Consider the following 28000-nt stretch of genomic DNA (forward strand, 5'->3'; position numbering starts at 1 on the left):
CCGCCATCTTGCCCCGCTGCTGGAAGGTCACTGTTCCCATGGAGGCTGCTCGCTTGTCATGAGTCTGTGGAGGGGAGCGGGTCTGGTTTGGGGCCTCCGAGCCCGGGGACGAGCTTGGTGGCTGGGGAGCGGAGGCTGGCGACGATGTTCGGCCGCCGCCGCTGCCTCCTCCTCCTCCTCCGAGACGGAGAAGCCGGAGTCCGGGCCTCCCGAGCTTTACGATGTGGTTATCTCGGGCGGTGGGATGGTTGGTACCGCCATGGCCTGTGCTTTAGGTAGGACTCGGGGTGCCCGGCTTACCGATAGACAGCGGGGAGGTTCGGTGGGCGAATAGGACAGTGGCAGATTGTGAATAACTGAAAATTTGGGAGAAACATGGTTATCTGCTGATGGTAGTAATAATAAGCTTGAGGAACTTTGAGTTCAACAACTTCAGACTGTGAAATCTTCCTTTTGATTTTTCTTTTGCCAAGTGTCAGATTGTATCTTGCTTTCATGGTTTTACTGTCCTTTGGCCATTCACGCATACTGTTTCTTTACTGCAACTGTTTCTTCCACGTTATATAGGCAAAACCTACTGCTGAAAGTACATAGGGGAAAAAGATAAGGTGTAGAATATAGTGTTGCAGTTACAGGTAGGGTGAAGAGAAAGATCTTCACTCATTCTCTTTGCCTTTTGTCCCATGAAATCTTTATCATTTAATATCTACTGTCCTTGCTCATATCCCTGACCTTTCCTTTTTGCTATGCTTGAACCTCTCTCCTTGCTAAAAGTATAAAACCTGTCATACCTCCCTACTTTCTCGAGTTGCCTTTGGGTCCTAGTTAATAGTTATCCCTCAATCAGCACTCAAAAAACAAGTTATCTTGTCCTTAACCATATTTTTGTTGGTGTGAGTTTGCTTATGCAGAATGGTTGTTGCATCTCCTACACTGATTATAGCCAATGAAGTACTTCTGAAATTTAGTTGACTTTTGTGAAGTTTTGTGTGCAAATGCATGTTTTTAAAGAAGGTGACCCACAATTAGAGTGTGGGGCTGAGTCCAAAGCATTTAAATTCATGCAATTGTGTTGCATACAAAACTGAGCAGGAAGAGACCAGCTGGTTCATCAAACTTAAATAAAAACAAACTCCATGGTCTAGGGCTCACGCCTCCCTCTGTGACTGGATCCTAGACTTCCTAACCCACAGATTGCAATCATTAACAATGGACAATAACATTCCATGATTATCCTGAACACTGATGCCCCACAAGGCAGTGTCCTCAGCCCTTTACTCCTTATACACCTATGACTGGCCAACTTCCACTCCAACTTGATTTTCAACTTTGCTGATGACACACTGTAGTGGGTCAGGTCTCAATGATGAGACAGGGTACAGGAAATAGAGAATCTGGTAAATTGGTGTGATGACAATCTCTCCCTCAATGTCAGTAAAATGAAGGAGATAGTAATTGACTTCAAGTGTATTGGACATGCTGCTGTCTACATAAATGGATACAGTGGAAATGGTTCAAGTTTCTAGATGTCCTGATCACCAACAATCTCCTGGTCCCTTCATGCTGGCGCTAAAGTTAAGAAAGCCCATCAATGTCTCTACTTTCTCATGAGATTAAAGAAATTTGGCATGTCCCTTACAACACTCCAATTTTTTTCAAAATGCACCATAGAATGTACCACAGCTTGGTATGATTCCTGCTCTGTTCAAGACTGCAAGAAACTTCAAAGTGTTGTGAACTTAGGCCAGTCCATCACAAACCAGCCTTCTATCCATTGAGTACATCATCTACACTTCTTGCTGCCGTGGAAAGCATCTGCTGGGGAAGAAAGATACAAAAATGTGAGGAGGTCACTTACCAACTGACTCAAGAACAGCCTTTTCCCTGCTGCCATCAGACTTTTGAATGGACCTACCTCATTAAGTTGATCTTTCTCTACACCCTAAGCATGGCACAGTGGTTAGCACTGCTGCCTCACAGTACCAGACACCTCGGTTCAGTTTCTGGTTGGGTCTCTGTCAGTGTGGAGTCTGTCCGTTCTCCCCATGTCTGAATGAGTTCCCTCTGGATGCTCTGGTTTCCTCCCACAGTCTGAAAGATGTATGTGTTAGGTGCATCGGACATGCTAAATTCTCCCTCAGTGTACCCGAACCCATGCCAGACTGTGGTGACTAGGAGATTTTCAGAGTAACTTCACTGCAATGTGAATGTAAGCCTACTTCTGACACTAATAAAATAAACTTTAACTATGGCTGTAACACTGCATTCTGCACCCTTCTCCCCTATGTACATAATGAACAGTATATTTTGTCTGTATAATGCAAGAAACTACACTTTTCACTATCTCAATACATGTGACAAATCAAAACTAGACAATGCTGAATAAATTCAGAGGTCTGGCAGCATCTCTAGAAAGAAACAGAGTTAATGTTTCAAATCTAAATGGCTCTTCACAGAACTGAAGTAAGGTAGAATTGTACAGAATTAAATAAAGGTAAAGTCACTGTAGTCCCAGATGACCATTGGTTGCTTTCACCTTAGGATGATTTGAATGCAGAGGCTGCTGGGGTGAAAGTGAGAACAAGCAGGGACCTTGTCATCATTCTGGGAGGGAGAAGAAGGGGTGAGGTAGAAGTATGGGAGATGGGTCAAATATGGTTGAATGTGCTTTCAATCAGTGAGGGGGAATCTTTGGTTGAGAAAGAAGTCAGGCATGTCAGAGTTGTTGTTTGTGATGGTGGCATCATCAGAACAGATGCAGCAGAGGCAGAGAAACTGGGCCAATGCGATATGGGGACCTTGCAGGGAGCAGGGTGTGGGGACCTTGCAGGGAGCAGGGTGTGAGGACCTTGTTCAACAACTTGTCTGACACCATGAAAACTGGACCACGTAAAAATCCAATGATCAAACTGAATATCATTGGAGATATTCATTGAGGAGATCTCATTGAGACGTATAAGATGTTGAATGGGATGGATAGGATAGAGGTGGAGAGGCTCTTCCCACTCAGAAAGGACAGTAGGACGAGAGGGCACAGCCTCAGGATAAAGGGGGGGCAGTTTAGAATGGAGTTGAGGAGGAACTTCTTCACTCAAAGGGTGGTGAATCTCTGGAATTCTTTGTCCGTTGAAGTGGTGGAGGCTGCCTCGCTCAATATTTTTAAGACGCGGGTTGGTAGGTTTTTGATGGGCAAGGGGATTAAGGGTTATGGGGAGAGGGCGGGAATGTGGAACTGAGCCACGACAGATCAGCCATGATCTTATTGAATGGCAGGGCTAGATGGCCTACTCCTGCTCCTATTTCTTATGTTCTTATAAGGGACAAAGTATTCTGAAAAATTCCTTTGACATTCCTCAGGTGATTTGAGATCAGTCTTGAAGATCACGTGGGCAAGTTGGCTGCCATATGAACTATGTTACATCAGTGACTTCATTTCAAAAGTACCTCAGCTGTAAACTACTTTAGGATGTCCTGAGTTGTGAAATGTTTAATATAGCAATATTTAGTTTAAATTGCCTCTCCTCACATTTCCCTGCATTAAATTTTGTCCTCTGATTGCAGCATTCTGAGTACTGAACAACTACCTTGCTGTTCACATCGTCTGCAAAGTTTGAAGTTGTACTCAATGTGTATCCAAGTCTGTGATTGATATAATCAAAAATAGCAGTGGTACTGAACTGAGTGTGGGGAATACCTCTGTATTCTTCACTCCACACCAGAAAACAACCATTTATCGCTGCTCTATGCTTATTACCCTTTAACCTATTTTGTATCCATGCTGCCATTGTCCCGATAATCTCATTTGTTTTAATTTTGCTATTGTCTATCTAGTGATATTTGTCAAATGCCTTTTCAAAGTCCAAATTCACAACATCAACCATACTATCCTCAACTCTCAGCAATGTTTCATCAAAAAATGCAATCAAGTTAGTCAAACGAGATTTGTCTTTAATAAATCCAGGCTGAGTTTTGATTTTTAGCCCATACTTTTCTAATACAATTAATTTTGTGCAGATTGTGATCTGAAATTTCCCTGCCGCTGATGTTAGACTGGCTGATGTGTTTGACGCAGTCTCCTTTTTAAAATGACACAGCATTTGCAGTCACCTAGTCCTCAGGTACCACCATCATATCCAAGGAGAATTGGAACATTGTCACCAGAGATTCCACATTTCTGTCTGTTTTTCTGAATAAATGCAGATGCACTCAATCCAGACCTGGTGATTCTTCCACTTTGAAGTCAGAGGTATTTTCTTATCCAGTTATAATATTACTGCCTTCTTTACTGCTATATTCATAGCATCATCATCAGAAGGAGATAGTCATTGACTTCAGGAAGTATAGTGGAGGACATGTCCCTTACATCAATGGGGACAAAGTGGAAATGGTCATGAGCTTCAAGTTTCTAGGTGTCCAGATCACCAACAACCTGCTCTGGTCCAACATTATAGTTAAGAAAGTCCACCATGTCCCTTGTTTCTCAAGAGGCTAAGGAAATTTGTTATGTCTGCTCTGACTCTTATAAGCCGTTACAAGATGCACCATATAAAGCATTTTTTCTGGCTGAATCACAGCTTGGTATGGCTGTTGCTCTGTCCAAAACTACAAAGGGTTGTGAATGAAGCCCCAGTCCATCATGCAAATCAGTTTCCCGTTGATTGACTCTGTCTATAGTTCCTGCTGTCTCGGAAAAGCAGCCAGCATAATAAAGGACCCTACCACCTTGGACATATTCTCTTTTACCTTTCTCATTGGGAAAAAGATACAGAAGTCTGAGGACACGTACCAACTGACTCAAGAACAGCTTCCTTGCCGCCATCAGACTTTTGAATGGACATATCCCATATTAAGTTGATCTTTCTTTACACCCTAGCTATGACTAACATCACATTCTGCCCCTTCTCCTTCTCTATCTATGGTATGCTTTGTATAGCGTGCAAGAAACAATACTTTTCACTGTATATTAATACATGTGACAATAAATCAAATCAAAATCATCACTAACAAAGTCCTCATTTCATACCTAAGCCGTGTACCCTCACTGGAAGATTTTGCTTCTGGTCCCACACTTCCTCTGACTGCTAAGGAAGGAGGACTTGCCTTGATATAGCACCTTTCACAAGTTCAGGACATCCGAATGTTTTACTGCCAATGAATTACTTTTTGAAGTGTGGTGACTGGTTGCTCTCAGTTAATGTGCAAGTGTCTTCCAGCCAGAAATATATGACGAATGAGTCTGGTTGAGAAAGTAGTCGGTAAATGAACTAATCATTGATGCAGGAAATTTGCAGCACAGGAGGAGACTATTTTGCTCTGTGTCTAGGGCAGGAACTTTTGGGAAACGCGAGTTATTGCTTTTTCTAAAAAGCAAATACATTTGAACGATTTTCACACAGTGACAATCTTGCATAGTTATATCATAATGTCCAGGTTAATATTTGTGATTCATGAGCTATCTTTATTTCTCTGCAGCCTATGATGAGAATCTGTCTGCAAAAAAGATCCTGTTATTGGAGGCTGGAAATAAGAAAACTGATGGAAAGCTGTCAGAATTGCACAGTAATCGAGTGAGCGCACTCACGCCAGGCAGTGCAGCCTTCCTCAGCCGTATGTTTCAGTTAACCCTTCATACTTTTATCTCAGTGCGTTGTGCTACAATTATTCATTCATGGGAAGGTAGCAGAGCAGTACTCAAGCTAATCCGTGCTCTTGATTGCATTGGGTTGCTAGTCTTGTGATGCTTGCCTAAGTGGTTAGCTGGTGGATTTCAATCTTCTCTCTTGCCAGCCTGTCTCTGGCAGTCCTTCCAAACTATTTTCCAAAATGCCCCCATTGTAATTCTCAAACGTGACCCCCCAGACATCCACAAAAACAAAAGGGCAATAAAGAGTAGAATTTGGGATACAATAATTAAAATTCATGTATTGTCAATTAGCATACAATACATCATATAGATGTGGAAATCTGTGATGATAAATCCCAGGCCCTAGGTGACCAGGTTGCTACCGGTTGCTAAATGCCCCTCCTCCTCCATTGCTGTTGCTCCCAGAAGCCACCCTGTTATATTTACATAGTGTGGAGATGCCGGCGTTGGACAGGGGTGGGCACGGTGAGAAGTCTCACAACTGCAGGTTAAAGTCCAACAGGTTCATTTGGAATCACAAGCTTTCAGAATGTTACTCCTTCATCAAGTGAGTGGAGAATTGGGTTCACAAACATGCCATATATAGACAAAGACTCATTTGCAAGGTAATGGTTGGAATCTGAGCCTTTACACGTAATCAAGTCTTTACAGGTACAAACAATATGAGTGAAGAGAGGGATAATCACAGGTTAAAGAGGTGTGAATTATCTCAAGCCAGAACAGTTAGTTAGATTTTGCAAGCCCAGGCAAAATGGTGGGTTTTTTTTAACATGTAACGTGACATGAACCCAGGATCCTGGTTGAGGCCTCTTCATGCGTGTGGAACTTGGTTATCAATTTCTGCTCGGCGATGCTGCATTGTCATGTGTCATTTACGTAGGTGTATAGTTTGCAGCACACTTGACCAGAACAGCCATAGCCGATCAATGTGTCCAATCCCAGGAGATTGTGATTTTTATTCTTCGTAACTCCAGTCACTGTTTCTCACAGCCCAGGTGGTGACCCACAGTTTGGGAACTGCTGCTCTGGACAAAGGTTTGAGAAACCAAGCTGCTTTATTCAGTATAAAGAAATGTTCATCATAGTGAAGAGACAAAAGTGCCAAAGACTCAGCATTTGAACACTTTATCTTCCTGATGATACAATGATTTTGCGTTGTTCTTGTACAGGTACAGACTGCACAGAATACAAAGAAAAACTTCATTATTTCAGCTTTACATTTCTATCACCTTCATCTCTTTGTAGGTTTTGGAGCTTGGGATCACATATGCAACATGAGGTACAAGCCATTCAAGAGAATGCAGGTAAAAGCCTGTTGTTGCTTCAGTGGGATTTTTACCTGACTCACTTTGTACAGTGTGTATTCAGTTTGTTTTCTAAGTGAATAACTGTGAATTTGGTCATTGAGGAGCTGATTCATGCACAGGAGGAAGGCTCATGGTTCAAGCCTTGGCCTGTGAGGAAGTGTTGGTAAGTTGCTGCTGTGCATTCTCTAAATGGTAATACACTGCTGCTGTAGTGTGCCTGTGACAGAGGGTGTTGTTGGAGCTACACTCATCCAGGCCAAGGGGAGTGTATTCCATCTCACTCCTGACTATTGCCTTGTAGCTGGTGGGTGGACTCTGGGGAGTCGGGAGCTGAGTTACTTGCTGTGTATTTCCCAACCTCAAACTTGTTCTGCAAAGCACAGCATTTGTAAGGCATTTCAATTTCTCCCCGAATGTTGATGGTGAGGTAATTTGTCAATGGGAGTGCCAGTGAGGAGAAAGCTTGGATTAGCAGCGCGGAAACGACTTTGATTCTTTGGGAAATTGGAACTCCTGCTCCCCTGGTTTGGCTTGTCCACAAGCAGCTCCTGTGGACAGTGTTGGAAGCCTGATCATCTTAGCTGCTTTCTGACCTTCCATCTGTCATATGGTCTGAAGTGGACATGTTCGGTATTATTTGTGCTTGTTAAAGACTCGAGCAATTGCTGCCAGTATGCAGCAAGACCTGGACATAATGCAGACCTTGGCTGATAAGTGGCAAATAACATTCGTACCGCACAAATGCCAGGCATCTCCAATAAGAGCAAATCAAACCATCTCTCCATGACATTCAACAGCATTATCATTGCTGAATTCCCCACCATCGACATTCTGGGGGTCACCATTGACCAGAAACCTACTAAAGCCAGCCACATAAATACTGTGGTTATGAGAGCAGATCGGACTCTGGGTATTCTGTGGCATGTAATTTGCCTCCCAATTCCCCAGAACATTTCCACTGTCAAAGACACAAGTCAGGGATATGATGGAGTAGCCCCTATTTGCTTGGATGATTGAAGCCCCAACAGTACTGATGAAGCTTGCCACTATCCAGGGAAAATCAGCCTTCTCGATCAACACCACCTCTACGAGTTAGTGCACAGTGACAGCAGTGTCTGCAAGATGCACTGCAGCAATTCACCTTCGCTTCTTTGATAGCATCTTCCACATTCATGACCTCCATTGCCTAGAAGGATGAGGCAGCAAACGCGTGGAAACACCAACTGCAACGAGTCTCCTCACCAAACATTTTGCGAGCAGCAGAGGTTAATTAGTTCCTGGGGAACTATGTTGCAGCAAGAAAATGGGGGTGAAGATTGACAAGAGAGATTTCTGTTACCTGTGTGGCTCATTCATCAGTTGATGAATAAATGAAAGATTGTTCTGCTACTGTAACAACAATGTCTGAAATGTGCTGAGTTACCTGATCTTGGGTGGGAAAATGTGTTACAGCTGGTCTCAGCAATCCTGAACTAGAGGGGATAAACCAGTTGGAATTATCACTACCGTCAGTATCCACTGAACTTTGGACATCACCAAAGACAGAATCCAGCAATAATCATCATAATGTTTCCCACTCTGTCCTGAACGTGAAGAAAGGACAGTTAAATGAGACCTCCATCTAAAAAAATTGAGAGCTCAGAATTTGGTTGGCATGGGAAGAACATGGAAGAAAGGACAGAATATTATGCATTTCCAAATGATTACACAAACCTCCTCCCTGATCTCATCACTTAATAGTGGGTCAGACATGGTGTACGGTGTTAGCAAATTGGGAAGGGAAAATGGAGACTTAATCAAGATTTTATAAATGCCTGAAGTGATTTGGTGCTAAGCATAGGAAGCAATTCATGGTTAATTATGAGCTGGGAACTAAATGAAGCAAGAAAGCTGCAAGCCACACATAAGTTGAACAGTAACTAACTACCTGTAACACTGCTGCATGCAGAATGTCCACTAGTTTGAAGCATTTGTTAGGGGGCACAGGACGCATGTTAATTCCTCGAATGGTACAGAGGTATGAGAGGTAGGAAGAGACAAGGACGTGAACCTGTAGAGTGACCTAATTGACAAGCTGAGCGGAACAGGCTGTTTGCCTCCTCGTTCCTCTCCAGTGGTTAGCTTGTGTCATGTTCTGTTGCTTCATCATTAAGTGTTATAGCGGGCATGAACAGTGACCCTGAAATTCAAATGTTTCCTACAGGTCTGGGATGAATGCTCCGATGCGATGATTACATTTGATAAAGCTGACTTGTTGGAGGACATGGGTTTCGTAGTCGAGAATGATGTAATATTGTCAGCTCTGACTAAACAGCTGGCCGCTGCTGCTGGTAGGTGTAGACCTCTCTGAAACTAAGATCTTCTGAAAAACATTCCGTAGCAGGGTGTTGAGGTAATTGCAGTGCTGTGAGGTGAAATGTGTGAAAAGCGTGTCAGGCCTGTTCCTGTAATTTTTCACCTCCTCTCTAAAGGTGCTGACTTGTGATTCTCTGACTTTATTCCACCCTCTGGTATTTTGCCTTGGCATCAATCTTTCGGGTGAGGCACTAAGTTGGGACTCAGTCTGAGCTCTCATCACCTGACCTTACCATTGTTTTGAAGAAGAATGGGGAGTCATCCCAGGGTTCTGTCCAGTATTTATCCCTTTAACATTACTAAGAGAGATTATGTGGTCATTATTGCATTGCTTTTTGTAGTGTCTTGCTGTGTATAAATGTCGTAGGGGGGAATCTTATTGAAACTTCCAGGATACTGCGAGGCCTGGATAGAGTGGACGTGAAGAGGATATTTCCACTGTAGGAAAAACTAGAACCAAAGGGCACCACCTCAGGTTAAAGGGACAATTCTTTAAAACAGAGATGAGGAGATATTTCTTCTGCTAGAGAGTGGTGAATCTGTGGAACTCCTTGCCATAGAAGGCTGTGGAGGCCAGGTCATTGAGTGTATTTAAGACATAGACAGGTTTTTGATTAATAAGGGGATCACGGATTAGGGGGAAAAGACAGGAGAATGTGGATGAGAAAAATATCTGTCATGATTGAATGGCAGAGCAGACTCGATGGGCTGAATGGCCTATTTCTGCTCCTATGACTTATGCCTTATTGTCTTATTTCGCTACATTGCAGCAGTGGTGGCACAGTGCTAAGGGACATTCTTAGGTTGTGAAAAATGTTGTATGGTTATATATCTTACTTTTTTTCCTTAAACAGTGACTTCCGACAGACTCATTAATTAGGGAAGAGAGCTGAACGGGGAGACAAGTTGTTTATCCTGGCAAGGCATATAAACATCTGAAACTAGATGGCATATAAACAAGGCATATAAACATCTAGGACTAGAAGGCACAGCCTCAAGATAAGCGGCGGAGGGGGCAGTTTAGAGCGGAGTTGAAGAGGAACTTCTTCACTCAAACGGGGGTGAATCTCTGGAATTCTCTGCCCGTTGATGTGGTGGAGGCTACCCCGCTGAATATATTTAAGACGCGGGTAGATAGGTTTTTGGCAGGCAAGGGGATTAAGGGTTATAGGGAGTACATAAGTACATAAGTACATAAGAAATAGGAGCAGGAGTAGGCCATCTGGCCCCTCGAGCCTGCCCCGCCATTCAATAAGATCATAGCTGATCTGTTGTGGCTCAGCTCCACATTCCCGCCCTCTCCCCATAACCCTTAATCCCCTCTCTTATCAAAAACCCATCAACCCGCGTCTTAAAAACATTTAGCGAGGTAGCCTCCACCACTTCAACGGGCAGAGAATTCCAGAGATTCACCACCCTTTGAGTGAAGAAGTTCCTCCTCAACTCCGTTCTAAACCGCCCCCCCTTTATCTTGAGGCTGTGCCCCCTAGTCCTACTGTCCTTTCTGAGCGGGAAGAGTCTCTCCACCTCTATCCTATCCATCCCATTCATCATCTTATACGTCTCAATGAGATCTCCCCTCATTCTTCTAAACTCTAACGAGTACAAGCCTAGTTTATTCAGCCTCTCCTCATAGCTCAACCCCCTCAACTCCGGCATCAGCCTAGTAAACCTCCTCTGCACTCCCGAGCCACTTCAGATCAGCCATGATCTTATTGAATGGCGGGGCAGGCTCGAGGGGCTAGATGGCCTACTCCTGCTCCTATTTCTTATGTTGTTATGAAACAGGAGTAGGCCACTCAGCCCCTCTACCACTCAATAACATAATGGCTGTTCTGAGTTTAAGGTCAGCCCCACATTCCCGCCTACCTGATATCTAGTTCTAACTTAAATTTTTCAAAGACTCTGCTTCCACTGCTTTCAGCTTAGATGCAGTTGATGCTGACATGGACATTGAGTTTCCCATGGGACTGTTCACTAACAACTTGTATTTACATTCTACCTTCAAAATGGCCAAAGGTGATTCATGGGAGTGTCACCAAGACACATAGGAGGATATAGGGGCAGATAATCGTAACCCAGACGTATGTTTTAAGGAGAGGCTTAAAGGAGGAAAGAGTCAGAGAGGCAAGAGATTTAGGGAGGGCAGTCCAGCGCTTGGGGTGTCGCCCAGGTTTAAAGAAGCCCAGGTATCAGAGAGTTGTAGGGTTGGAGGAGGTTACGGGGGCTGAGTGAGGGATTTAAAAACAAGGATATGACTTTCTAAAATCAAGGTGTTTCCTAACCTGAAGCCAGGGTAGGTCAACAAACAGAGGGATGGTGGGTGTGGTGGAAATGTGGAGAAGGAAGGATAAAACAGTTTGTCCTTAGCATGGTGCTGTTTTTCTCAGACAGGGTGCATGTGTTATACAGGAGTAAAGTGGCCAACTACACATGGCCAGCGCCCTACGTTTCATCCGATACCAACCCATGGGTTCAAATCGAACTGGCTGATGGGCGTAAGCTACAGACAACACTACTGGTAAGCAACAGTGAACCGTTCAAACTCTCAGCTGAAGAAAGTATGACATGTTTTTAATTTTTACATTGTTTTCACTGGAAGGATCACTTTATTATGATGTACATTTCTGTGGGTGCTGCAGTCAATCTGGTACCTTGTCTAATCTTCATAGGATATGTTGGCAGGTCCCTTGATATTGCGTCAGATTCTGATCTTGCCCTCACCTCGAATCCGCTCGTATGTTCTTTGTGACATGAAACCTGACCAATTGTTTCCTACTCTCTCTCCTTCCTTCCCAGTTTGTGGATATGAAGGCCTGTTGTTGTTGAGCCTGGCTTGGTGCTATGATCCACACAGACCTGCATTTTGAGCCGGGATCACGTTGCTTGGCATTGTTGAGTTCCACACCATGTGGTGAAATTATCCACAATGGCTTACTTTCACCCCTTACCCTGAAGCTGAAAAAATTACCCCTTCTCATTCCCCAGCACTCCTAGAGAGGGTAGGAGAGTGGAGATGATCTTCTCCCTGATTGTGCAGTGCTAAAACCACTAACCAGGAGCTGAAGTTCTGCACATACTCTCCCACATTCATACTGTGTTTCATGATGCACAACATAATGATTATGCTGTCCAGTTATCTCAGAACTAAATTTACTCTTAATATATATCAAATGTAATGGCAAAACTGATATAAAGCCCTATAACAAACTTGGAGTACAATATAAACATAGGGAAATTCTACTGCAACTGTACAGGGCCTTGGTGAGATCAGATCTAGGATACTATTACAGTTTTGGTCTCCTTATTTGAAAAAAGGATATAACTGCATTAGAAGCAGTTCAGAAAAGGTTCACTCGACTCCCTGCTGTGAAAAAGGGCTTATCTTATGAAACAAGATTGAACAGGTTGGGCCTTGGGGTGGCACGGTGGCACAGTGGTTAGCACTGCTGCCTCAGAGTGCCAGGGACCCAGGTTCGATTCCTGGTTTGGGTCACTGCCTGTGCAGAGTCTGCACGTTCTTCCCATGTCTGCGTGGGTTTCCGCCAGGTGCTCTGGTTTCCTCCCACGGTCTGAAAGACGTGCTGGTTAGGTGCATTGGCCATGCTAAATTCTCTTTCAGTGTACCCGAAAAGGTGCCGGAATGTGACAACTCAGGGATTTTCACACTAATTTCATTATAGTGTTAATGTAAGCCTACTTGTGTCACTAATAGATAAACTTTACTTTATATCCATTGGGGTTTAGGAGAATGAGGGTGAATGGTCTACTCCTGCTCCTAAATCCTGTGCTCCTATGTTTCTTTCTGGTTTGAGGGTGTGATAACTGATCACTCAATGCTGTTGATTAAATGATTATTTTCTATTCAATTTAGCTTGACCACATTAAAGGGCTGTATCTCTCCTCCACATAGATTGGAGCAGATGGTCCCAACTCGATGGTGCGGCAGTCTGCAGGTATTCAGACTGTGCAGTGGAAGTACGATCAGTCAGCTGTAGTTGCTACCCTTCGTCTTGCTGAAGTAGGTTGACCCCTTTTGTCCTTGCTCAATGCTGGGAATGTACCTGGGTGATTTGTACATGTCTGTGCGTAACAAGTCCATTTTTAGATGAAGTATTGCCTAAATGTTTTGGTTGAGTTGCTGCATTGGTGCAAATGACCAAGGTAGTGAGTGTGGTTGTGGGGAGCTGGGAGAGTGGGGGAGGGAGGTGGGATGTGGGAGTTAAGCTGTCAAAGCGAATGGCACAAACAGAATTGCCTGTCAATGCTTCTAACTGTTTGTTCTTCCTTCACATTTAGCCCACTGACAACAATGTGGCTTGGCAGAGGTTTCTGGTGACTGGGCCAATCGCAATGCTTCCGGTACACTTCGCTTTCATTTGGAATTTGATTTTTGTGTTAAAAGACACAGATTTTCTTAACTGTGACACTAATGCTTGTCTTAAGATCACAGACCCTTGATTAAAATGATCCCAGTAATGCAATTTTTCCATTATTACATACTTGGTATTTATAGAACAGAAATGGGTCGTTTGCCCAACAAGTCCATGCCACTGTTTGCGCTTCTGTAGCGGGAGAGAGTTTCAAAGAAATCACTCCATGCTTGGGGTTGGCCCTTGCAGCAAGTGGTTTATTTTTGCTGGCGAGGGTGATGGCTTCTGTTAAAGCCCAGTGCCCCTCTCCAACAAACAAAGGAAAAACATCCATTCTTCATCGTTTTTCAAACATCTACACAGCCTATCACGGCTGGACCTTGCCCAATAATATTGATTACAGATTACATACAGCAGTCCATATCCAATGAAAACGGCATTATGTAAGATGGGCTTGTGCATGTTCAGCTCATGGTCACATGGACACGACTCATGGGACCTCAGTCAGTATTATCTTTCTTTCTCCCATCTGGAGTCCTTGAGTGTACAATACTCCTTGTCCAGTGGAATTCCTTACCATCTTCCATGACTGTCCTCCTTATTCCTCCCTGTCTCGTTTTATCTGAGATCTCAGATCACAGACTGGTATCAGTCACCAGTATCTGTGGTCTATTGTACACAAGCTTATGCTCGAGCCAGCTAGTGGTATTCAGGAATGTGGCTAAAAGCTAGCATTCATCTTGTGTCGTTTTACTATCCTGAGCTCTTGTTAACATGGTGGGGTTTTCATGCATGCCCTTTGTGATTGTACAATGGTAAATTTATACATATTTATTATATACTATTTATTCCTATTAATATAAATTGCTCTACAGGTACCTTTGAATATAAATTGTTATACAGGCACCTAAACCGAGGATATTGTTTCCTCTAAACCTATTCTTTAAATCTCCCTTCAACACTTCATACAGTCATTCTTCATTCACCCCATCACTTTCTTCCACATATCTTTATCTAACTTCCCCTAAAATGCAACTATACTATTCGGGGAGTCAGTGGTGTAGTGGAATTGATGCTAGACTGGGCAATCCAGGAGAATGCCCTGGGGGCCCAGCTTTGAATCCTACCATGCTAGTTGGTGATATTTGAATTCCATAAAAGTTGAGAATTAAAAATCTAATGACGAAACCATTGTCAATTGTTGTAAAAATTCACCTGATGTTCTTTAGATTAACAGTAATGTGGTTAACTCTTAAAATGCCCTTTGAAATGCACTTAGTTCAAGGGTGGATAATTAACCCCCACCTCCCATGTAGAGCAGAAGAGAAAATTACCTCTGATAGCATATTCATCTTTAAGCAGGGACTTGAATTAATGTCTGCAGTACAGACACAGGGATTAATAGAAAAGCCTCCATGGTTCGCTCTCTACCATTCTGTTAGAGAGGGTAATGGGAATTGCTGATTGTATCAATCTTTATCAGTCTACAACAGATCCAAACATGAGGCAAGGATTTCCACTTCAGTAGTGGAAGGCTTTGGGAAAGTGTAGACCGTATAATGTCACCTCCCAAGCATGCTGCACTTAACCATACATCATGTCTCAAATCACTCATGTACTGGAGACTCGGAGTATTATCTCCTGAAAGATATCCAACCCATTCATTAAGTGGACTTAAAATGCACAAATATCCATGAAAACTGTAAAGAGAAAAGACAAACTAAGATTTCACTTTGAAGGTACATGGGGTGACACAGTGGTTAGCACTGCTGCCTCACAGTGCCAGGGATTCGGGTTCAATTCTGGCAGGGGTTTCTCTGCATGGGTTTCCTCCAGGTGCTCTGGTTTCTCCCCTCAGTGCAAAGCTGCGTGGGTTAGTTTGATTGGCCTTGCTAAATTGGCCCTTAGTGTAGGGGGATTAGCAGGGTAAATATGTGGGGTTATGGGAATAGGGCCTGGGTAGGATTATGGTTGGTGCAGACTTGATGAGCCAAATGGCCTCCTTCTGCACTCGGGATTCTATGATTCAAATCCTATTTTGTATCCATGCTTAGTCCAAATTATGTCATTACCCATAAATCTGCAACAGCACAGTTATACCCCACACATTTTGCATTGTCCACATCTCACCTGCACACGTGTGTGTGTGATGCACAGGCGTTAGGAGTCAGCTTTTATGGGAATTGTGACCCTGATGTGAGTGAGTGCCTGTCTACATCATTCAATTGTGTGCAATTAGTGTGATCAGTTTTGATATCCCAGCATGAGAATGATTCAACGTCCTCCTGACACCCTCCTTGAACCTGTCTCTTGTGTTTTCCTTTAGCTCTCTGATAATCTCAGTTCTTTGGTGTGGTCAACTTCCCACCAGCATGCATCTGACTTGCTCACTATGGATGAGGAGACCTTTGTGGATGCCATCAATTCAGCTTTTGTAAGTGGAGTGTGCAGATGGACTTGTTCTCACATTTAAACTACATTTGTATACCATTCAGAATTGAAACCGTCTCTATAAATAGCTGCCTGTAAGGATGTAGTTACAGATCTGGCCAGTAGGTGGTGCAGTAAAGCAATTTCTGAAGTTTTCCCATTTTATTGTGAATTTGTTCATTGAATGAAACAGGGCAACAGGATGGCAATTTATCGGAAATTATTTAATTTATTGTTTAAAAATCCAGTCTCTCGCTGTTTGCTGTACAGATTCTGAAATGACAGCCCATAGGATGGCAAAGTGGTTAGTATTGCTGCCTCACAGTGCCAGGGACTTGGGTTCGATTCCTGGCTTGGGCCATTGTGTGGACTTTCTTCCTAAGTTTTAAGCTTATTTATTAGTGAAACAAGTAGGCTTACATTAACACTGCAATGAAGTTATTGTGAAAATCCCCTAATCGCCACACTCCACTCATGTTATGGGAATAGGGCCTGGGTAGGATTATGGTTGGTGCAGACTTGATGGGCCAAATGGCCCAAGCCAGGAATCGAACCCAAGTCCCTGGCACTGTGAGGCAGCAATACTAACCACTTTGCCATCCTTTGGGCTGTCATTTCAAAATCTGTACAGCAAACAGCGAGAGACTGGATTTTTAAACAATAAATTAAATAATTTCTGATAAGTTGCCATCCTGTTGCCCTGTTTCATGTTCTCCCCGTATCTGCGTGGGTTTCCTCTGGGTGCTCCTGTTTTCCCCCACAGCCTGAAAGATGTGCTGGTTAGGTGCATTGACCATGCTAAATTCTCCCTCAGTGTACCCAAACAGGCGCTGGAGTGTGGCGATTAGGGGATTTTCACAGTAACTTCATTGCAGTGTTAATGTAAGCCTACTTGTTTCACTAATAAATAAACTTAAAACTTAGGAAGAAAGTTTATCTTTAAGGTGATGTTGTAATTTAAGGGAAAAGGAATTGAACTTCTGTTGCTGTTTTAGAAAACTGGTCACGTTTTATGTATGAAGTAGACTCCTGTGAACTGTGTCTTATTAATTTATAGTGTGGATTTTTTTTTAGTATCATCGCAAGTTCTCCCTAGCTGTGAATGTGCTCTTGCAATGATGGCAGGCTGGAGACTTGATGCAAATACTTCATCCACATTTTTGTTTTGTCTTCTCTCCTTGCATGTTTACTTGTGCTGTGGTGGCAGCCCTCTGGCAGCTGCCTGTCGAGTCCACTCCGTTGACTAATGATGGGCTGCTTATCCTTGAGGATGGGCACATATTTGGGGTGGTGGTTAACTGGGCATCACAGCTGAACAGACACTGGTCAACAACACCCTCTAGGCAACATTTAGGCCTTCACTTGATTCAGCTGTGTCACCTTGGACAAAATCAGCAATTTAATATGTGGAAGATTGCTTGCGCTTTTACTACTGTTCAGCATGGTGGCACCTCTACTCAAGCTAAAATCCTAAAGTTGAAACAGTAACATCCTGATTTGCAAGGAATGGCACTACAATCCTTCCTCAAGCAGCAAACATTTTATTGATTTGCTTTTCTTTCTGACATCTTTTGCAGTGGAGTAATGAGAATCATTCTGAATTCATTGACACTGCAAGTTCCATGTTAAGGACAGCTTCTACGTTCCTGATGCCTTCGGGCACATCAGCACGTCAGCTGCCACCCAGTGTGGCTCACATTGACCCAAAAAGCAGGGCCATGTTTCCACTTGGACTGGGGCATGCCACAAAGTATGTTGGACCACGAGTTGCCCTCATCGGGTAAGATAAATGGGTATTTATTTTCCTCTTCCCCTCTCTGACCTTGCCTCACGACCCATCGGAGGAGACCTGTAAAAGTTCAGGTAACCAGCTCGCTTTCCTGGTCTTAGCTGATGCCGGCACTGTATCAGGACGAAGAAATCTCAGAATTTGTGAATTCTTGTGACTTGTCCATGTGCAACATGACACGTGGGATGCTATAGGTATCTGCTCCAGGCCAGATTACGTTCTAGAGTGTGATCTTGCAGATTTGTTCAGCTTCTCTGAACTGTTGAATTCCTAAAAAGCTCCATAAAAAGCTAAACTCTCTTCCACATTATAGGTTGCTTGTCCAAATATTGCCTTTGTGACTCAGTGTCAAATTTTGTTTGATAACACTCCTGTCAAGAGGATGTTTTACTCTATAAAGGAAGCTATTTAAATGCAAACTGTTGTTGGTCAAAACAAAATTACCAAACACGTTTTGTTAGAGAATTGTTCAATTATGCCCTCCTTCAAATTTTACTGTAATCAAATTGGAATGCAGTGTCTGCATGGTTGGAGGTAAATTCAGTAGTAATTTTCAACAAAAAGTTGGATCCCTGCTTGAATAGGGAAGCACTGGGAGAGAGCTGGAGAGTGGGAGTAATTGGTATTTCTTAGGAGATCCAGCACAGAAAGAATGGATGAAATAACCCCCTTCTGTTCTGTACAATCTGTATTTTCAGTTGGGTAGCAGGTGCTAAAGATGTCATTGGAGAAACTAGTTACTCAACTCAATTATGCATGAGCTGAATTAGTAATGGCAAAACATCGGTGAAAAGACCTGTTTCTAAGTGAAATATCCTGGGTTTATGTAGTACCTTTCATGCCCACGGAATGTCTCAAACACTTCACAACCAATTAATTTACTTTTGAAAACAAGAAGAGCTGAAAGAATTTGTATTTAGCTTTTTTGTGATCTCAGGATGTGCCTGGCAGCCAGTGAAGAATTTATATTGTTAAAATGTAGCAAAGAGGACAGCCAGTTTGTGCACAGTAAGCCTCCTCTACACATAGCAAAATGATGATGAAGAGAGAATCTAATTTAATGATGTTGGTTGGAATAAATGCTGCCACTGACACCCGTCTGGGAGAGAAGACAGACGTCTATTTAAGCTCTCGTCTGAAAGATGGCACCTCTGACAGTGCGGCACAGGAGTGTCAGCCTATGCTTCTGTGTTCCAGTTTCTGAAGTGGGACACGAGCCCACAACCTTCTTGGAGGTGAGAGAGCCACCGACTGAGCCATGGCCGCACCTTCAGAGAATAGTCACTGCTGAGATGGAAATCACAGCGCCAATTTTCCCAAAATGAGAAACAATAACACCCATCAACAGGAAATGAGCTGAATGAAGAGTTAATCTGTCTTTGCTGATGTTACTTGAGAACTATACACTTGAGATATTCTGCGCATGTTGCTTTCAGTGGGGTTTGGTAGTTTTGTATCTGCTAGCTTTTCTTCTATAAAGTCATCATCAATTGCAATTATTAAGATTATTTTAAGTCTGCCACAAGTAGCAATTCCAAACTCATTGCTTTGCGAAATAAACGTGAGCTTTCTGTTCAGTTTAAGCAGCAAATAACAAGCATTAATGTTAAACTTCCTGTTCCTTTCTTAATTAGAATGATGCAATAGAAGCCTGGTTGCCTGGCTGGGTCCTTTGTTCTCGTGGCCTGATCCTGGAATAAATATTGTCTCACCCTGTAATTTCTCTCTCTCTGTAGTGATGCTGCTCACAGGGTTCACCCTCTAGCAGGTCAAGGAGTCAATCTGGGCTTCGGGGATGTGGCCAGTCTCTCTCAGCATCTCAGTGAGGCAGCCTTCAATGGCAAAGACCTGGGTAGGAGATCCTGTATGCCTTTGAATGGTGCAAGTGTGAATGGGTTTTTTTATTGATGACTGGCAAGAAACACCAGGTTATCTTTCTTAAGAATTCTCCCCTTAAGGAACTTTGTTTCTGGACTTTACAATGCAGCTTTGAATCCTGGATATCCCACTGGGTGCCCATTCCTACATTTTGCACCTTCTAGACATCTTTTTCTGCTTCCCCTGATTCCCCCCCACCTCCCCCATTCCCAACAGTTGTTGAGTCTGAGCAGATGTCCTATCTGTCTTTGGCTTAAGAGGTGTTTGTAATTGTTTCTGCTTTCTCCCCAAACCTGGCTCTTTGACTGTGGGGGGGGCATCAAAGCTTTGTTTGACCATGTCTTCACCTGACATTCCTGTCCATGCATGCTGCCCATTGCCAGTGGGTAGTGATCAGAGACAGTGGCCTAACATTTAACAAAAAAATTTCCACACTCTCACTCAAGGATGCTGGTGCTATTTTCCATGCTACACCTGGAATGGCACGGTGGTTAGCACTGCTGCCTCACAGCGCCAGGGACCCAGGTTCGATTCCAGGCTTGGGTCTGTATCTGTGTGGAGTTTGTATGTTCTCCCCATGTCTGCTCCAGTTTCCTCCCACAGTCTAAAGATGTGCAAGTTAGGTGGATTGATCAAGCGAAATTGCCCCTTAGTGTCAGGGGGACTAGCTAGGGCAAATGTATGAGGTTATGGGGACAGGGCCTGGGTGGGATTGTATCTGTGCAGACTCAATGGGCCAAATGGTCTCCTTATGAAGTGTAGGAATTTTATGATTTGATGAACTGATACCAACTCAGCACAGATCAGAGGTTGAATCTGGTACCTTTGGGCAGTAATATTACTGAGAGCGAATGCTTTATTCAATGAGCTATCATGGAACTGGGATGTTTCTGTCAGTGAGTCATCAGACTGCAGTTCTACAGGGTAAAAATTTCCTTTGGGCTGAATTTCAAGCCACATGGGAGGAAAAAGATTATTAGTTATCTGCCATTCTTACCGACCCATAAATAACAAAGGTTATTTATGTGCTTTAAAGCCATCTTGCTTTTCCAAACACCACTAAGTAGAGTAGAATTGAGTAGACTGTGTTTTAACCAATGCCTCCTATTTATCCAGGGTCCAACAAGCACTTGAATGCATTTGAAACTGAACGTCAGAGACATAACCTCCCTGTCATGGCTGCAATAGACTTGCTGAAAAGGCTGTACTCAACCAAAAGTATACCAGTGGTCTTGCTGAGAAGTCTTGGTCTGCAGGCAACAAATGCCTTTACGCCTGTTAAGGTAATCAATGAAACCATTTTGTTATTGTAAAGATGTAAGTAATGGAATAAGACCATGGCTTGGATACTGAAAAATTATTTCAATTGGTAAAGTAATGTTAAAGTTTATTTATTAGTCACAAGTAGGCTTACATTAACACTGCAATGAAGCTACTGTGAAATTCCCCTAGTCGCCACACTCCGGCACCTGTCTGGGGACACTGAGGGAGAATTTAGTATGGCCAATCCACCTAACCTGCACATCTTTCGGACTGTGGGAGGAAACCAGAGCGCCCGGAGGAAAGCCACGCAACCATGAGGGGAATGTGCAAACTCCACACGGTGACCCAAGCTGGGAATCGAACCTGGGTCCTTGGCGTTGTGAAGCAACAGTGCTAACCACTGTGCCACCCCATCGTGCTCCCTCCATCACTTGATAGGCAAGGGCAAACTTGGTTTGATACTGGAAGGATAAATGTGCTTCATAAAATGTGTTATCAGAATAAGGTGTGCACTAGCAAATATAGATATTGTTAATTAGATAAACATTCAAATGAGGAAACGTGTTGGTGCAGAAAAATAGGTTGTTTAGCCAAGATTGCTCTTGCACACCACCTAGAGGTCACTTCACAATGACATTGACCGAGGCTTGTGGGCATTTCAAAGATTTTTTTAAAAGGCTTTTCAGGGGGACGAAAGAGCAGAGTGAAGTTTAATTTTTATTTTTTATTTTCCATTGTTTTCCAGGAACAAATCATGGCATTCGTCAGCAGGTGAATTCTGTTCTGGAACTATCCTGGATTTCTTCTGTCTCTGGAGGATGTTGTGAGTTCTGGCTGCTAGGAAGTTTTTGTTTTGGGTCCCTGCTGTTTGTTTTGGAGGACTGATTTGTAATGGATTGCGTTTAAATCGAATACACGGTGAATATTGGATTGATGTATACCATCTCAAAATGTTTCTTGCCAGCCTGCAGCCAATGTACAGTCTGTCACTGAGCAGCGTACGAGTGGCGTGTGAGCTCCAAAAACATTTGGAATCATCCACTCACTGGTGAAGTTTGTTCACAGTTTGTGACAATCTAGTGAATTGTTAGATTGTAAAGAAAATTCATTCAGGGTCATGAATCTTAACAAATGAATTAAAAAACTGAAGTTCATACATCAATTGAATGCTTTAGTTGCCCCAGTGTTGAGTAGTCCTGCTTTAAGATGAAGTGTACATTTACATCACTGCCATTCACCTGGTGCGAAGGGGGATATGAAGGGAGGAGGACCACCTCATGGGCCTACTCCTGGGCCTATTAATAGCACTGGCTATTAATAGGACAGGCAGCGGGTGATCAGGGGGGTTGTCCATTCTGACTGTCTGCCTCTCTTCTGCAGCTATGTTCACTGCCACATGTCCCTAGAAAGGGAGCATGGTGTCTGCTGGCACCTTTAAGGCCTCCTGTGCCCAGTGGACACCACAGGGACTAGAGTGCATTGTTGTTCCCTTCAATTGCATTTTATTTCGATGTTTTAAGTTTCCTTTGAGATCCTATTTGCTTTAATGCAGCATCCCTTTGAGAAATACATTTTTAATTCGTCCCAATTTGTTGATTTATTTGGTTAACCAAAAGAAGCAGTATATCATTACTGCTTGTTTATGGGAAGAAAGCGTGTCGTGCTTGTTCTGTCTGAACAATATGGAAGGACTTCAAGATGGTGGTTTAAGTTGGACTATCCCCGGCTTCAGCACATCCAAAGGCCTTGTTGCATTTTGTGCAGCCCAGGCCAATGCAAATCTTAAGGTGAGGGAGAGAAAGCAAACTGTTTAGAGATGTCATTAGAGGGCTAATATATAATAAAGCTTACAAATTATATTTAAAATAAGGCAAAAATATACTGTTTTGTGATTTGCAATCTTTTTAATTTTGCTTTTGCTGTAAATATATCAGAAGTGACAAACCTTCTGAAATCAGTCACAAAATAGCAGGGTTTTTTTTAAAACAAGATTGAAAATTTAAGTTTTCAGATGTTGCCCTGGTAAACTCCAATTACACGTATCACTCAGGCAGGCCAAGTCCCTCAGTAGACTTGTATCTAGGCTGAGTTTCTGCATTTTCTTAAAATTCATATTGGAGCAGGATATGGTTTGAGTTCAACTTCTGATCTTCCCAAGGACTGTGATTTTTTTAAAAAAGCAGCTTGATATTTGTTTGAATGATGTGAATTGCAGGGGATAAACAGATGAAAATCTTATTTTCTAATCCTGTCTGTTGATGTTTTTAATTAATTTCTCAATGCTCATCGGTGAATTACCTTGACAATGCCTTAAAAGTTATTACACTCCCAGGACAGTACTCCCAAGACACACTGTCCTAGTTCAATATAAATTGCTATATAAATGCAATTATTTTATTACTGTACCTGTTACTGATTTAAGAGCCGGCTTTTTGCTGTTTTAAGGATTACTGCTGAAGACATTACCCTGCCAAATCAGTGAGGTTTTTTCCCTCCGTAAATAATTTTAGAACCAAAAGGTTTCAGGAATCGCCTTTGACATTGCTGTTCTGTGACAACCTATACTATTGAATGCAATTTATTGCAAGTTCAGTTTCTTTGTTTTGCTCTATTTCAATCCAGTCTATTTTGCACTGATTGACTTGTACTAAAAAGATCCACTGCTTTTTGATCCCTTGTAACTAAATTGAAGCGTTCTCTGAATATACAGCTTAATTCCAAAAAGATTAAAATTTAACTTCCAATGGATGAACAATCGAAGTCGAGAAGCTGCTTTTAGCCAGTCTGCAACACACCATGTTGCAACACAAACAGCCCATCCTTGAAAACCAAAATAAATTCTTATTCAAAAGGGTCATCCCAACTTTTTCTTGGGTTCCAGCAGTACATAATAGTGGAATATTGGGGCTTATGTATACCTCATAAATCCAGATGGATTTCACATTGAGGAGACTAAGTTCAAATGCTGTAAACCAAGAAATAAAAAGCTTGTGCAGGTAAGTTGGTGTTGCCTGGCTGCTGAATGTTCCTAGTTGTAGGATGTGAGAATGCATATGGTTCTGGTGATGTAGCAGGAGGCAATGAATACAGAGCAAACAGAATGTGTATTCAATCACTTTTAATTCAAAAAATTAAATACATAATTTATAGAACATGTTAAATACTGTGGTAATATACAATTAAATTTACACCATGTGCTGAGGGCATTGAGAAATTAAAATGTGTTGCTGTCCTGCATTCTCAATAAAATCACTGCTTTAAATAAAACATTCATTAATTACAGCCATCATGCAATTAAATAATGTGCGATTTACAGTTTTTAAAAGTACCCCCAAGAATTTTGTACCACAACTGAATGAATTCCATAGTTCATGGAGATCAGGGAGTTGGTGCCTATCAGTTACGTGAGAGGTTATTCTGTGAATATCTTTCGCCTGCTTTCCAGAGCCTCCAGTGTTCAGTTGGTTGAAGGCTCAAGGTGGTTTTCATTTTCTAAGATGGTGCTTGGATACAAGTCAGTCTGATAAGCTAGACTCCCCAGTGGTCAGCTGTGCAGACCAGAAATTGATACTATATTTAACAAAAATACGATTTTGAAGGATACTGTTAAATTTGAATTAAATATTTATTTTAAATAGCTGGTTCATGTTTCCAGTTTGTTACAGTTACCTTTAAATCTGAAATATTACAGCATAGTAACCTGGACGGTCTTTACAGAAAGAATCTCAGTACCACAGGTTATTGTTCAAGAATTGCAATTCATTAGGAAGTTGTGACAGATGAGTGGCCAGATAAGGCAGGACTTTGCACGTACTAGTGGTTGAAGTACTTCACTTCAATCCCCTTGGAAATTCAAACTCACCCAAGAGTTGCATTTTTGAAAATCTAGATTTGGATAAATACTTGCAAGGGAGACTACTCTCTCCTCTCCCAACTTCTTCAGTGCTTGCTTTATTTTTATTTTCCCCCCCTAGCTATCTGAATGAAAACTGGTCCAGGCAAAACAAATTACTTTAACTCAGTCACTTGGTGGCAGGGATGTTTGGCTGAGGATGACAGCCTCCTAAGTATTTTTCACAGGTTGAAACGTCTCTCCCTGCCCTTTGTCTGCTGGTACAGGCAATACTGGTTGTGAATAGGAAGGTTTTGCATTCCAGTGCTTCTCCCTTTTTAAATGATAACACCACAATCAACTTCAAAACCAAGGTTCCATCAGAGATAACAAACACGTATTTGGATTCAAAGCTGGTGCTTTGGTCTAAGACAACTTTTGAACATGATAATTTATTTAAAAAGCCTTGTCACGCTATCATGATCAGCATTCATCATTAACACTGATGTTTTATTTTATATTTTCTATGGGATGTGGACATTGCTGGCAAGGCCTGCATTTGAATACAGGAGTTGGGACATCCTGTTGAAGTTGTACAAGAATTGATAAAGCCATACTTGGAATACTGTGTGCAATTCTGATCACCCTATTATAGAAAAGATATTATTAAATTAGAAAGAGTGCAGAAAAGATTTATTAGGATGCTACTGGGACTTGATGGATTGAGTATAAGGAGAGGCTGAATAGACTGGGACTTTTTTCTCTGGAGCGTAGAAGGTTGAGGGGTGATCTTATAGAGGTCTACAAAATAATAAGGGGCATAGACAAGGTAGATAGTCATATCTTCTCCCAAAGGCAGGGGAGTCTAAAACTAGAGGGCGTAGGTTTAAGGTGATAGGGGAGAGATACAGAAGTGTCCAGAGGGGCAATTTTTTCACAGTGGTTAGTGTCTGGAACAAGCTGCCAGAGGTAGTAGTACAGGTGGGTACAATTTTATCTTTTAAAAAGCATTACATGGGTACAATGGGTATAGAGGGATATGGGCCAAATATGGGCAATTGGGATTAGCTTAGGGATTTTAGAACATAGAAAAACTACACCACAAACAGGTCCTTTGGCCCACAAGTTGCGCCAATCATATCCCTACCTACTAGGCTTACCTATAACCCTCAATCCTATTAAGTCCCATGTACTCATCCAGAAGTCTCTTAAAAGATGCTATCGAATTTGCCTCCACCACCACTGACAGCAGCTGATTCCACTCATCCACCACCCTCAGTGAAAAACTTACCCCTGACATCTCCTCTGTATCTACTTGCCAGCACCTTAAACCTGTGTCCTCTCATAGCAAACATTTCAGCCCTGTAAAAAAGCCTCTGAGAATCCACCCGATCTATACTTCTCAACATCTTATACACCTCTATCAGGTCACCTCTCATCCTTCGTCTCCCCAAGGAAAAGACTGAGCTCTCTCAACCTATCCTCATAAGGCATACCACCCAATCCAGGCAACATCCTTGTAAATCTCCTCTGAACCCTTTCAATAGCTTCCACATCCTTCTGATAATGAGGCGACCAGAACTGAGCACAGTACTCCAAGTGGGGTCTGACTAGGGTCTTATAAAGCTGCAGCATTATCTCCTGACTCCTAAACTCAATCCCTCAATTGATGAAGGCCAGTACACCATATGCCTTCTTAACCACATCCTCTACCTGCGAGACCGATTTAAGAGTCCTATGGACCCGGACCCCAAGGTCCTTCTGATCCTCTACACTGCTAAGAGTCTTAACCTTGATATTATACGCCTTCATCCCATTTGACCGGGATTTTAAAAAAATAAGGGCCTGTTTCCACGCTGTAAACCTCGATGACTCTATTGACTCTATGAGCTGCCCATCCCTAATTGCACTTGAACTGAGAGGCTCACTAGGTCATTTCAGGTGGCAGTTAATAGTCAATGTTGGCCAGACTGGGTAAGGATGGCAGATTTCCTTCCCTAAAGGACATTATCGAACCACAGGTGGATTTTCACAAGAATCTAAGATAGTTTCATGGTCACATTGCTGCTGACAGGCTTGGAGTTCCAGATTCTATTAACTGAATTCAAATTCCATCAGCTGCATATCTCTAGGTCATTAGTCCAGTGACAATACTACTACACCACCATCTCCCCATTTAAAAAGCTTATTTAATCATGGCTTAGAACCTTCATCTCCTTTTCATGTTACTTTGAATTCCAGTTACATTGGGAGCAGTGACTAAATTAAATAATACTAGGAAGGAATAAGTATGTCAAAGTTGCTTCCCAAACTCCAATAGTACAAGGGAGTATGACAATTATCACCCTGGTAAATGTTTTGGGACTGAGGATTTCCACAATCAGACAGCAATGTAACTGGCTAGGTTAGCATTTATTGCCCTTCACCTGAATGACTGCTGAGCCATTTCAGAGTTGACCACATTACTGTGGATCTGGAGTCACATGTAGGCCAGACCAGGTAATAAGTATAGCAGATGATTTGCACAATAAGCAATGGTTTATTGGGCTATCATTGGACTTTTAATTCCAGATTTTTACTGAATTCAAATTTCACCATCTGCCGTGGTGAGATCTGAACCTGGGTCTCCAGAGCATTGCGAAGAATCTCTGGATTACTAGTCTGGTGACAATACTGCCTTTTTTGGTACTTTTTTTTGAAGAAACTCAAATGTCTATGGATTTAAGACATAATGTTTAGAAAAATAAGAGTCAAAAATATAGCATTTGCCATCATCACCACCCCCCTCCCCCCCACAGCCCCACTTCCTCAATTTTTGACAGACCCACAGTGATGGGGATCTGATTATGAACACACATCTCTAGATTGTTTTCAGTGGGCAGAATCTGATTTGGAGTTGCGGTTATATTTTCCTCACAGGAGGTAATAAATTACAGTGTTCATTCTATTGAATAGTGACAATCATGCAGTTCAATATCCTCAAAATATAAAAGTGTCATTTATTTATTTGCAATTCATGGAGTTGTCTTTAGTGACTGGATGAGGTGGAATGCTGCTCCTAGTGCCCAGCTAGTTTCTATATTGTTGACTTTCTTGGCCAGCTGTGAAAACAGAAAATGGAAAGATGAG

At 42.4% G+C, this 28000-nt stretch overlaps 2 protein-coding genes across 4 annotated transcripts in view; one reads left to right on the top strand and one right to left on the bottom strand.

The window, feature by feature from the left end:
- On the top strand, window positions 1-24321 carry coq6 (coenzyme Q6 monooxygenase). The gene is made up of 12 exons (XM_080202285.1): window positions 1-275; window positions 5473-5607; window positions 6890-6948; window positions 9155-9281; window positions 11697-11827; window positions 13220-13327; window positions 13606-13668; window positions 16006-16113; window positions 17687-17889; window positions 19635-19750; window positions 20893-21059; window positions 21785-24321. Exons 1-12 carry the CDS (start codon window positions 59-61, stop codon window positions 21812-21814), a joined length of 1464 nt encoding a protein of 487 aa, XP_080058411.1. The 5' UTR covers window positions 1-58; the 3' UTR covers window positions 21815-24321.
- The window catches only part of entpd5a (ectonucleoside triphosphate diphosphohydrolase 5a), a 39897-nt gene continuing 36037 nt past the window's right edge, over window positions 24141-28000 (bottom strand). For all 3 annotated transcript variants that reach the window (XM_080202286.1, XM_080202288.1, XM_080202287.1), the window contains one exon: window positions 24141-27972. In XM_080202286.1, coding sequence (XP_080058412.1) covers window positions 27886-27972 — 87 coding nt within the window. In that variant the 3' untranslated portion in view covers window positions 24141-27885. The remainder of the gene's footprint in view (window positions 27973-28000) is intronic.

The sequence above is a fragment of the Carcharhinus amblyrhynchos genome, chromosome 14 (assembly GCF_965287045.1).
Source record: "Carcharhinus amblyrhynchos chromosome 14, sCarAmb.v2.hapA, whole genome shotgun sequence".
Lineage (NCBI taxonomy): Eukaryota > Metazoa > Chordata > Chondrichthyes > Carcharhiniformes > Carcharhinidae > Carcharhinus > Carcharhinus amblyrhynchos.

Excerpts from the sequence above, each read along its gene's own strand:
- coq6 (XM_080202285.1), top strand. The coding sequence starts at position 59 with ATGAGTCTGTGGAGGGGAGCGGGTCTGGTTTGGGGCCTCCGAGCCCGG. Across the intron at positions 9,282-11,696 it reads ACAGCTGGCCGCTGCTGCTG|ACAGGGTGCATGTGTTATAC; the intron begins GTAGGTGTAGAC and ends TGTTTTTCTCAG. Across the intron at positions 19,751-20,892 it reads CTTCAATGGCAAAGACCTGG|GGTCCAACAAGCACTTGAAT; the intron begins GTAGGAGATCCT and ends CTATTTATCCAG.